At 41.3% G+C, this 13,129-nt stretch overlaps 1 protein-coding gene across 1 annotated transcript in view; it reads right to left on the bottom strand.

Annotated features, from left to right (window-relative positions):
• The window catches only part of TMOD2 (tropomodulin 2), a 51,528-nt gene that overhangs the window by 11,680 nt on the left and 26,719 nt on the right, over nt 1–13,129 (bottom strand). Inside the window, exons 6-7 of the mRNA XM_036301536.1 lie at nt 11,163–11,293; nt 9,301–9,408 (exon numbers count right to left, since the gene is read on the bottom strand). Of these exons, the coding sequence (XP_036157429.1) occupies nt 9,301–9,408; nt 11,163–11,293 (239 nt within the window). The remainder of the gene's footprint in view (nt 1–9,300; nt 9,409–11,162; nt 11,294–13,129) is intronic.

Raw genomic sequence — 13,129 nt, 5'->3', positions numbered from 1 at the left:
AGAGGTAAGTCCCGACTGGGGCATTTCATTAAAGAACTGCTTTAGGGGAGAACCAAGATGGCGGCATAGGTAAACACCGGAGAATGCTGCCTCACACAACCACTTCAAAAATACAACTAAAAGACGGAACGGACATCACCCAGAACCACAGGAAAGCTGGCTGAGGGGAAATTCTTCAACTAGAAGGAAAGAGAACAGCATACTGAGACTCAGAGGAGGCACAGTGTGGAAAATACAAAGGTGCGGAGGTACGCGAGGAGCAGGCTGGTGGCTGAGGGTGCGGTTGTTGTTTTCAATCGGGAGGGAGGCTCAGATTTTGAGCTCCAGTTCTGGGCGAGTCTCTAGGGACCCAGACTCAAATGGGAGAAGCGGGACTGTCTGGCATTGGTCGGAACTCGAGGGCAGCTTTCTCTCCGAGGTTTGCAGCGGTTGCTGGGACTCTGAGAGGCAGAGCCTCTGGGGACGGGACTGAGAGCAGCCATAACTGCTCCCTCCGCCCGCCCACCCTGTTGATCCCCTGGGACCTGCCCTGCCCAAGCCTTGCACAGAGGCATTTGCGGGACAGCCTTAGGCAAAGGCTAGATTAGCACCTCCCTAGAGGACAGAAGTTCTCCCACTGCAGACACAGCTGATTCTCACAGCCAGTTGGCTTGGAGGTCAAATCCCCCCCAGTGTTACCTACAACAATCAAGGCTTAACTACAACAAGACTGCGCAAAAAGACCACTAGGGGGTGCACCAAGAAAGCATAAAAAAAATGCGGAGACAAAGAAACAGGACAAAATTGTCAATAGAAGATATAGAGTTCAGAACCACACTTTTAAGGTCTCTCAAGAACTGTCTAGAAGCCGCCGATAAACTTAATGAGATCTACAAGAAATCTAATGAGACCCTCGATGTTATGATAAAGAACCAACTAGAAATTAAGCATACACTGACTGAAATAAAGAATACTATACAGACTCCCAACAGCAGACCAGAGGAGCGCAAGAATCAAGGCAAAGATTTGAAATGCGAAGAAGCAAAAAACACCCAACTGGAAAAGCAAAATGAAAAAAGAATCCGAAAATACAAAGATAGTGTAAGGAGCCTCTGGGACAGCTTCAAGCATACCAACATCAGAATTATAGGGGTGCCAGAAGATGAGAGAGAGCAAGATATTGAAAACCTATTTGAAGAAATAATGACAGAAAACTTCCCCCACCTGGTGAAAGAAACAGACTTACAGGTCCAGGAAGCGCAGAGAACCCCAAACAAAAGGAATCCAAAGAGGACCACACCAAGACACATCATAATTAAAATGCCAAGAGCAAAAGACAAAGAGAGAATCTTAAAAGCAGCAAGAGAAAGAAACTCAGTTACCTACAAGGGAATACCCATACGACTGTCAGGTGATTTCTCAACAGAAACTTTGCAGGCCAGAAGGGAGTGGCAAGAAATATTCAAAGTGATGAATGCCAAGAACCTACAACCAAGATTACTTTATCCAGCAAAGCTATCCTTCAGAATTGAAGGTCAGATAAAGAGCTTCACAGATAAGGAAAAGCTAAAGGAGTTCATCACCACCAAACCAGTATTATATGAAATGCTGAAAGGTATCCTTTAAGAAGAGGAAGAAGAAAAAGGTAAAGATATAAATTATGAACAACAAATATGCATCTATCAACAACTGAATCTAAGAATCAAGTGAATAAATAATCTGATGAACAGAATGAACTGGTGATTATAATAGAATCAGGGACATAGAAAGGGAATGGACTATTCTTGGGGGGGAAAGGGGTGTGGGAGATGCGGGAAGAGACTGGACAAAAATTGTGCACCTATGGATGAGGACAGTGGGTGGGGAGTGAGGGCGGAGGGTGGGGTGGGAACTGGAAGGAGGGGAGTTATGGGGGGGAATAAAGAGGAACAAATGTAATAATCTGAACAATAAAGATTTAATAAAAAAAGAGAAAAAAAAAAGAACTGCTTTAGGCCCCGGCCCGTGTGGCTCATTGGGTTGGAGCATTGTCCTTGTACATTGAAAGTTCCAGGGTTCGATTCCCAGTCAGGGCACATACCTAGCTTTCGGTTTGTTCCCTGTTTGGGCACATGTGAGAGGCAACTGATGGATGTTTCTTTCTCTCTCTCTCTCTCTCTCTCTCTCTCTCTCTCTCTCTCTCTCCCCCCTTCCCCACTTCCTCTCTCTTTCTAAAAAAAAAGAAGTGTCTTAGGAACAAATGGGACAACTAGAGTATGTGGAGAACACACCACCCCTCCCTGTGGTTTCCCAGAAAAGAGTACCTGCCAGCACAACTATCAGTGAAAAATCTCCTAGAAGAGCCTCTAGTGAGGGTGCTAGGACCCGAGAGAGAAGCAGTGGAGAAACTGAGGCACCTCCAGACCATCACCAGGTACGATATGGATGAAAGGAAGGGAGAGGCAACTATTGCCCAGGAGTGAAACACACAGAAATCTACTCTTGCAGATGAAGCCCTCCTAACGGCAGCGCTTGTGGGGGACCCCTGGCTGCCTGCCGGCTCCTCATACCCTCACTACGAAGAAGGTGGCCAGTCAATTCACCTGCCTGCTTGGAAAACACTCATTCATTCATTCATTTGTTCATTCAAAAAAAGACTATTATGTTCCAGCAGTAGAGAAAACAAAAATCTCTACCCTAGTGAGCTTACATTTGAGGAGGGCAGAATCAAAATTAATTAACAAAATATGCAGCCTGTCATGTGGTGAGTCAGAGGAAATGATCCTGGCTTACCCAAATCAAACCTGCTCTCTATTCAGAAATATGGACGGGCAACCAGTGATTGCCAGACATGTGAGAAAAACCAACATAAAAGAGAGAAGTGTTATTCGATATTAATGTTAAGAAATGTTTAAGAGAAGATCAACATTCATCCAATAGGAATTTCAAAAGGACAATAACAAAAAAGAAAAGAGAAAGCAAAAAAATACAAAATAACAGGAAAAAATTTCCCAGAGTTGAAGAAAGGTACACGTCTTTTTTTGTTGTTGTTAATCCTCACTGAGGATATTTTTCCATTGATTTTTTTAGGGAGAGTGTAAGAGAGAGGGAAGGACAGAGAGAAACATCTATGTGAGACAAACACATTGACTGGTTGATTCCTGCACGAACCTCCACTAGGGCCCAGGCCGGGGAGGATCCTGCAATCTAGGTACGTGCCCTTGACTGGAATCGAACCCGGGACCCAAACCGGCTAGGGCAGCTACAAGTCTTTATCTGAAAGCACCCACTGAGGCTCAGAGGAATGAATAAAAAAGACTCAAAAGTGCACATATAAAGTGAAATTTCAGAACTCCAGGAGAGAGAGAGTCCTCAAAGTTTCTAGCAAGAAAAAATAAGTTACATGGAAAAAAGAATCACTCAACTTCAAGGCACTTGGGAATTGTAAGTGCTAAGGATAAGTCTTAAATTTTGGAGTCAACCCATATAATAACATAAAATATGACATAAAGCCGCTGGTATAGTTCAGTGGTTAAGCATCAATCTATGAACCAGAAGGTCACGGTTCAACTCCGGGTCCGGGCACATGCCCAGGTTGCGGGCTTGATCCCCAGTGGCAATGTGCAGGAGGCAGCCGATCAATGTTTCTCTCTCATCATTGATGTTTGTATCTCCCTCTCCCTTCCTCTCTGAAATCAATAAAAATATATTTATTTTTAAAATAGGATATAAAATGCATAAAGCTCAAATGTGTGACGATAATAAAATGACTACAATTTGGTGATAGAAGAACAAGGAGGGATGGAAGGTACAGTGACTTCAGAATTGCCTCATCTTGTCTAATGGAGGATAAAAAATTATCTAAGATGGCAAATTAAAAATAAAAATGTATGTATACTAGTGTTTTTCTACTGTGATTGCATATTAGAATGACCTGGAAGCCTTAAAAATATACCAATGCTTGGGCCCCAACCCAGAATAATGAAATCAGAACCTGGTGGCCTTGATAGCTACATTTTTAAGTTGCTGACAGTACTACAGATGTCCCCATCTCACCCCTCACCACTCTGCCCCCCTCCACCCAACCCCCATCGCACCATAGGCCTTCATCACACTACTGTCTGTGTCCAAGGCTGCATTTTTGAAAAGCTCCCCAGGTGACTAACATTCAGCCAGGATTGACAGACACTTTAATTAAAGTTATAAAGACAACAACTAGAAGAATGAAAAACAAACCAATAGTGATTATTCTGGGGAATAGAACAAGGAACGTCTAAACCAGTGGTTCTCAACCTTCTGGCCCTTTAAATACAGTTCCTCATGTTGTGACCCAACCATAAAATTATTTTCGTTGTTACTTCATAACTGTAATGTTGCTACTGTCATGAATCGTAATGTAAATATCTGATATGCAGGATGGCCTTAGGCGACCCCTGTGAAAGGGTCGTTCAACCGCCAAAGGGGTTGCGACCCACGGGTTGAGAACCTCTGGTCTAAACTATTTAAATTGTTTTTATGGAGGAAGAAACAGGAAGAAAGGAGAAGGTATCCAAGTTGGGTTTCTCAGGCTCTGCACTGTGGACATTTGAGGCAGGGAATTCTTTGATGTGGGGGGTTGTCTTGTGTGCTGTAGAAGGTTTAGCAGTCTCTGAGACCCACTGAATGCCAACAGTACCCCTTCCAATAATGACAACCAAAATTATCTCCAGACTGCCCTGAGTTGAGAACCACCGGACTAGAAGAATAATCCTGTGTATTAGTCAGGCAATTGCTTGAACTAAAAAGCAAGTACAAAGATTTGGACTGACGTGATTGTACAGCGTGTAAATCAAAGTGCCAGGTCTTTAATTAGAATTAAATGTACACATTTTAATTAGAACACCAGAGGAGATGCATCAGGCCTTTCCTTATGGACGCTTCAGGCTTTGAGATGTACTTTCGTTATTAGCATAACAAAATGTCAGAGCAATTATGCCTTTTTAAAAAAGCTGCAGGACCTCCTGGCAGGCAGCCAGATCTTGCCAATTTCTTTTAAACTTGAGAAAGCACTTTTCTCATACTGAACAAAACAGAGGAGACCCAGCCAAACATAACCCTGGGCAGTAGGCCCAAGTTCATTTAAGTTCAGCAAATATTTGAGCATCTATTACATGTGCTGGGGATGATAACATTAGTAAAACAAAGACTAGATTTCTTAAATATTATAGAAATAATTAGGGTAAAAATACATCTTTAAAGAGAAGGCTTTGCTTTCTGTACTTTACAGTGCTGTATGAGATGCAGTTTTCTGCAATGTCTAAATCTGTGTCATCCAAATGGTAGCCACCAGACATGCAGCTGTGGAGGCCTTGAAAAATGGCTGGTCTGAATGGAGACATGCTGTAAATGTAAAACGCACAAAGATGTATATGAAAACAATAAGGTAAAATACCTCATTATATTTTCAACCTGTATTTTGAAATTTTGAATATATTAGTTTAAATAAAATATATTATTAAAGTTAAAATTAATTTCATTTATTTCTTTTTGTTTTTTGTTTGTGGTTTGTTTTTGTTGTTGTTGTTGTTATTCTTCACCTGAGGATATTTCTTCCATTGCTTTTCAGAGAGTAGAAGCAAGGGAGGCAGTGAGGGGAGGGGAGAGAAAGAGCGAGAGAGAAAGAGAGCGAAGAGAAACATCAATGTGAGAGAGACACAAGCATTGGTTGCCTCCTGCACATGCCCCAACTGGGACCAGGAATCGAACCTGGGACCCTTTGGTGTGAAGGCTAACACTCTAACCATTGAGCACACCAGCCAGGGTTCTTTGTTTTTTAATGTGGCTACTGAAAAATTGAAAATTTTGCATATGGCTTACATTTGTGGCTGTCATTTTCTTTTGATTGTACAGTGCTGTAATAAACTCTTGATTTTTCTGGGGCATCATTGTTAATAATAATAGCATTTTTTACACATTTGGGTCTTTTCTCTACACTGGCATTCAAGTGATGGCAAGTTCCGTCAATGCTCACTTCTATAGTTGTGGTTATAGGGAAGTACTTGGCACATGGTGAACTAAACTTAACTACAGGTCACTAAATTCACTTCCTGGCTTGATCACATGCTTAATCTTAGTTAAGTTACTCAGCCTCTCTGAGCCTCAGTTGTCTCCTCTGTAAAATGGGGATAATGCAATCTTACATACACATTGTCTACATTTGCAATGATCTCACAAGTGCCTTGTTGAATCAAGTTTTGAACCTTACATAGAAAAGTGTCTTGAAGCTCTTTGCTTTAATGCTGATTTTTATTTCTCAGCAGTGAGGTATTCAGTCATAAACAGTCTGAAGATCTCTGTTGCCTGTGGGGTAATGAACCAATTTTCAAACTATACAAAGGCTCTTTCCTAACAATGGCATAACTGAAAGGGGAATCATCTAGGGCTGTGGTCGGCAAACTGCGGCTCGCAAGCCACATGAGGCTCTTTGGCCCCTTGAGTGTGGCTCTTCCACAAAATACCGAGTTCTGCGCATGGGCCACGAAGTTTCATTCGCACTGTACGTGCCCACCCGCACGGGGTATTTTGTGAAAGAGCCACACTCAAGGGGCCAAAGAGCCACATGTGGTTCGCGAGCTGCAGTTTGCCGACCACTGATCTAGGGCAGTGGTTGCCAATCTTTCGGACCTCACAGACCACTGACCTACGGGCATCCAGGTGAGAGCTGGGCCATCTTGGTATAAAGCAAAAAGTCTTTTCTCTTCACACCCTGAAGGACAGCAATTCTTCTTCACAATTGTATGGTGTGCTGGTCACACAGTGTGCATTCAACACATAGTTTTTGCATTAAAAACAGTATCAAAGAAATTACTATATTTGGAATTTACTTAGTTCAGTTAGAAAGCTATCTATTTGATCTGAGTAGATTAGATTATTTATTAGTAGTGTTGAAAATGGATTAGAAATTATTCCCATTCCTGCCATTTTATTCTAAACTAGCGAACCCGTGCACAGATTCATGCACATTGAAAGGAAATTAATTAGAAGGTGGCTGGCGGGGTGGGACTGGGCGAGACGGGCTGGACACACCCTGGAGCCAACCTTCCATGGTTTCTCCCTGGCCAGCCACATCTGGGGTGGCGCCCTGGCTTGAAGGGCATCTGCAGAGTGGCGGGGTCCTTCCAGCAGGTGAGGTCCCTCAGCCTCGTCTGCGGGTGGGGCTGAAACAAGCTCTCCGACATCCCCCGAGGTGTCCCGGATTGCGAGAGGGTGGTTCTCAGGTGATGCACCCTGGAATCGGGCTCCCTCGTCTCTGGTCCCGGGGTGGGTCACCCAAGAACCGCTGTTGCCAAGTCACCGCAGCTTGGTAACTCCTGCATTGAGTGTCTGCCCCCTGGTGGTCAGTGCGTGTCACAGCTGCTGGTCGGAACATCTGCCCCCTGGTGGTCATTGTGCATCATAGCTATCAGTCGGACGGTCGGATGGTCGCTTAGCCTATCCTATCTAATAAAAGGGTAATATGCAAATTAACCATCACTCTGTCACAAAGATGGCGACACCCATAGCCACAAGATGGCGGCGCCCAGTCCTCTCAGCCCCGCCGGAGTCCTCCAGTCCTGGGGGGACAGCTGCTGAGAGTGGGTAGTGTGAGCGGCCTGGCAAAATGTTTGCTTTGTCGCCATGGCGACGAGGCAAGCATTCCACCCCAGCTGTGGAGGGCCTCTGGGCAGTGGGCACAGAGCGGTTGGGGGGGGGGGGGCGGGAGGGGTAGGAACGCATGCATCATCGCCCCAGCAATGAGGCAAGCATTCTGCGCCTGGCCGCGGGTGGGCCTCTGGGCCGCAGAGCCTCTGGGCAGCGGGCGCGGAGCGGCTAGGCCCTGCAGAGAGCTACTGGTGCACGGATTCATGCGCAGGGCTACTAGTTATATATATAGATAATATATCAAGTAGGAGTGACAAGTTATTTCTTTGTACATCATCCCTTTAGTTACTTACATACAAAATGCACTGTGAATATTTTTGCTTTATTGAAAACAAATCTAAAAGGCAGAGATTATATAAAATTATATACAGATAAGAATCCTTAAATTGTTAATTTCATTTTACCAATGATCTAGTTGTGTGCTTTTTCTAATTTAATGATAGGTTTTAAATTCAAAACTGCTTTCAACTTACAAATTTAGGTAAGTAATAATTTCTGGTGAAAATATCAATTTCTGTAATCGTGGAAATATTCTCTACTGCTGAGAGGCTGGAGGGCACACTCATTCATTCATTTATCAAGTGTTTTTCAAACATCTACCCTGTGCCAGCACCATGACTTTCACATTGTCGGTTTTTAATGGTATTTCAGATCTTCCAAAAGACCTGTTACTTTAAATCACTGCGCCAAGTAAAGAAAACTTCTGATTTTCTAGCTGAGCATTAGATGCTGTAGAACCACAGGGAGATACTCAGGCTCCTGATAACTGACATATTTTAGCAAATGTTTGACAGGGAGGTATTGTGTGTAAATACAGCATAGCTTGATGGTTAAGCATCCTTGTTGAGGAACCAAAAAGGCCTGGTGGTGAATCCTGGCTCTACTGCCTACTGGCTGAGTCACCTTAGAAAAGTTAATTAACCTCTCTGAGCCTCAGATTGCTCATTTGTCAAAGTGGGAACTAATAATAGTACATACCTGATAATGACATAGTGGGGATTAGGTGAGGTGACCTGTGTAAAGTATAGAGATCAGTGCTGGAATTTACTAATTGCCCAAGAAATGTTAGCTATTAATAGAAGGAGTAACACTGATGATGGTGATTGTGGTAGTTAATTGGGTCAAGGGTTTCCTTGTTTAGCTGGATTATCTAATGTGCAAAGAAAGAATAGGGCTTTGGTTTTTTATTTTCATATTCTGGTTAACAATATCAAACACAAAACGTTTCAAGATTTAGTTGTTAAAATATTTCTGAAACATACTAATCCATTTTAAAGATTAAAATGAAATATACTTTAATATTTTTATATTTGCCAAGTTCCTGTAGGATTTGGGGTCTTATGATTGTGACAGAATGCTATTACAGATGCAAAAGTTTCAGAAAGTTTGTACTAAGCCCAGAACAAAATCTAAATATTTGTTTAGCTAAATGCCTCATCTAATCCTGCTTCTTTCCTCTAAAAAGTGTATTGCTAACAAAATTCTACTCAATTCAAAGTGCCTGACAACTGGGTCTTGTTTTATTGTCTCATTATAACTTATTTTGTTTATTAACTGTAGAAAATAAATTTACCAGATCTAAAAATTGTCAATAAGACAAATTAAAGAGTTTATAATGAATTTAATCTTTTCACGTTATATATTTCTAAGAACTTTACTCACAATTGCCACAGGGTCATTGCTGCGGGTGGCAGCCAGGCTGAACTTCTTGACATGGGTGTTGGTCTCCAGAGCCTTTGCAAATTCTCTCAGGGTTGGAATTGGAATGTTCTACGATGGGGAAGGTACAGAGAGTTGATAAGCCAAGGATCCATAGCTTTTAAGTACTTTATATATTTAGATGACTAATTGCATGCTAACCCCTCTAAAAGACATTTATCACCCATCTTCCAACAACTGAAGCCATCCCTAGCCAATAGCCACGCTGTGTCTAATAAGGGAATGTAACACAACGAGATACTGTGGCATCGCCTTTCTGTTTACTAACCAAAATATTATGCACCTACCATATTCCCTCTTCTCTTTCATTCTCTGTGTTCTAACCAGACTGACCTACTTGCTAATATACCATGGTCTTTCTCTCCTCTCTACCTTTAGATATGCTTTTTCTTTTATCTGGAAATTTCTCTGTCCTTTCTCTGATTAATCCCTACTCTTCTTTTAAGACCCAGCTAAAATATTACCTCCTTTGTTTATTGGCTCTCATAGGCAGGATCAAAGTTTTCCTTACCTGCAATTCCACAACATTTAGGGGCTTACCACACTGTGTCCTAATGATTTGTTTAGTGTTATTCTCCTAACAATAAGTTCTTCAGAATAGACAAAATGAATCCTACTCCGTCTTCTATAGCACTTAGCCGGGTACTGACCACTGGGGAGGGTGGCAACATAGGGTGCAGCCAGAGGTTGACGTGAGTCTTACATGTTCCACAGACTAGTTCTGGGACTGTGAGCAACTTAACCTCTTTAAGTCCCACTAAGAATTAAATGAGATAATGAATTTCAAGTTTTTAGCAAAAAATCTGGTACATAATGAGTACTCAATAAAATTCTGTTATTATTATTTTTTAAATATATTATTGATTTCAGAGAGGGAGGGAGAAGGAGAGAGAGACAGAAACATCAATGATGAGAATCGTTGATAGGCTGCCTCCTGCATGCCCCCTGCTGGGGATTGAGCTCACAACCCAGGCACGTGCCCTTGACTGAAATTGAGCCCAGAACCCTTCAGTCCCCAGGCCAACGCTCTATCCACTGAGCCAAACCGGCTAGGGCAAAAGTCTGTTATTATTATTAAATGCTAGAAATTGGCCCAACAAGAATGAACAAAACATGTCAGACAACGTTCTCTCTCCCTCTCTCTCTCATACACAACACACACACACACACACACACACACACCTCTACTTGAGAGTCACATGACCTATTGCCAAATAGAATAAAGTGGAAGTGACAATGTATGACTTCAGAGAATAAGTAATAACATACACTGTGGCTTCCTGACTGTTCTCTTTCTCTTGGATCACTCATGTTGGGGGAGGCCAGCTGTCATGATGTATGGACACAGGTAAAAACAGAGGCTTCTTATAAATAGCCACGGGAGTGCACCTTCTAGGAAGTAGATCCTCCTCCTCAGGTGGCCTGTAAGGTGATTGCAGCCCTGGCGGATAGCCTGCCTAGAACCTTTTTGGAACACTGAGTCATACTACCCAGCTAAGTCACTCCCTGTTTCCTGATCCTCAGAAACTGGGTGAAAGAATAAGTGTTTCTTCTTTTAAGCCTGCAAGTTTTGAAGCAATTTGCTATTCAACAATAGATAACCAGTATATTATTTAACACAACTACTATTAATTGTTTCCAAGAATTCTAGAAATCATTTTTTTAAACCTACTTCTTCTTTTGAATGGGATATCTTGCCTCAAAATCAGTGACTCAAAAGATTTCAACTAGGTAATCAGTCATCCCCTTTAAGTTTTCTAAACTCACGATAAATCAAGTGACTGACAACAGTCATAGTGAGATACCTTAATGTTGTTGAGATTGACTTCTTGGAGGCTGGGATCGTTAGCTTTCATCTGCTGCAGACTTACTTCCACATTTGTGGGGTTGGGTGGTTCCTCAAATACAGGCTTGACCTTTTCACCCTTGACCACATCTAGGACACAAGTTTAAAAAAAAAGAAAAGTAAGGATTCTCCTGTCAAAATCAGTGATGATCCTCCCCCCGCTCCCACTGCCAAATGACCTTTCTTTCATATGCTTTGATCCTAATAATACTTTATTATCAATGACAGTAAGCTTATTCTCAATAAACAAGCATGGGAATGGTATGGCTCTGAGTTACAGTTTCAAAGATGGATGCTTCTCAACCGCAATGAGAAGTCTCAGTAGCTGACACTGCATGGAGCCAAAAGTGCAGGAGACCTACTGCAAGCATGTCAAACTCACTGCCCGTGGGCCGCATGCGGCCTACAATGAATATTTTTGCAGCCCAGCCAAAATAACAGTATGTAATGGATGTTTTAATAAAAATTTTGTAACTTAATTTTTACAATATGCTGTTATACATCATTATTAATAACGCACTACAACATTTGCTAATACAAAAATATGTATACACAATTTGAATAATTATTAATTCCAATGTGTTAAATCTGAAAAGAAAGAAACATCAATTGAGCTATCAATTAAGTGTGTATACATTTTTTTGGAATCCCTGTATTGTTGGTGGAAATGTTGGTGCATGATTTTGGGGAGAGTAACCCGGCATCACCTGTCAAAATTTAAAATGTAGAAACTTTATGACCCAGAAACTCTATATCTAGAAGTCTAATCTACAGAAAAAAATAGCATAAAAACATAAAGATATACATTCAGGAATGTTCATTGATGTATTACTGGTGACAGTAAAACAGGATAAAATGTCCATCAATGTGAAAATGGTTAAATAAGTTATAGCATAATCACTTAATAAGATGCTATCTATTCACTAAAAGAATAGGCAAACCTACATGTACTGGTACGAGACTAGAACCATAATTAAAAAAAAAAAGTTAATGAAAAATAAAATACCTAGGTCTAAACCTAAAAAATACGTACAAAATCGGTATGAGAAAAACTATAACACTCTTGAAAGATGGTCCTTGTTCCTAGATAGGAAGACTCAATATTGTCAAGATGTCAGTTCTTTACGAATTTAGTGTAATCCCAATCAAAATCCCAGCAAGTGATTTTGTAGATATCCACAAACTAATTCTGAAGTTTATATGGAGAAGCAAAAACCCAGAAGAGCCAATATACTATTGCAAGAGAACAACAAAGTTGGAGGACTATCACTACTCAACTTCAAGACTTACTATAAAGATGTAGTAATCAAGCCCTAGCTGGGTGGCTCAATTGGCTGGAGTGTCATCCCTTATACCAAAGGTTACAGATTTGATTCCCGGTCAAGGCACATGTTTCTCTCTCACATTGATGTTTCTCTCTCTCTCCCTCTCGCTCTAAAAATCAATAAAGTGAGGATTTTTTTAAAAAAGCTACAGTAATCAAGACAGTGTGGCAAAGGTGAAAGAATATACAAATTAGTAGACTAGAATAGAACCCTGAAATAGACCTACATAAATATGGTCAACTGATCTTTGACAAAGGAACAAAGGCAATGAAATGGAAAAAGGATGGGACATCCATATGCAAAAAATGAATTTAAACACAGATCTTACATTTTTATAAAAATTAACCCCAAATGGATCAAAGACTTAAATATAAAATGCAAAACTATAAAACTCCTAGAAGATAACATAAGTGAAAACCTAAATGACCTTGAGTTTGGTACTGAATTTTTAAATATAACACCAAAGGCAGCCATGAAAAAATTGATAGGCTGGACTTAATTCAAACGAAAAGTTTCTACTCTGTGCCCTTGGCTGGTAAGGCTCAGTTGGTTGGGCATTGTCCCATGCACCGAATAGTTGCTGGTTCAATTCCTGGTCAGG

The sequence above is a fragment of the Myotis myotis genome, unplaced genomic scaffold, assembly GCF_014108235.1.
Source record: "Myotis myotis isolate mMyoMyo1 unplaced genomic scaffold, mMyoMyo1.p scaffold_m19_p_1, whole genome shotgun sequence".
Classification (NCBI taxonomy): domain Eukaryota; kingdom Metazoa; phylum Chordata; class Mammalia; order Chiroptera; family Vespertilionidae; genus Myotis; species Myotis myotis.
Note: the sequence above shows the minus strand (reverse complement) of the source record. Positions and strands in the feature narration are given on the sequence as shown.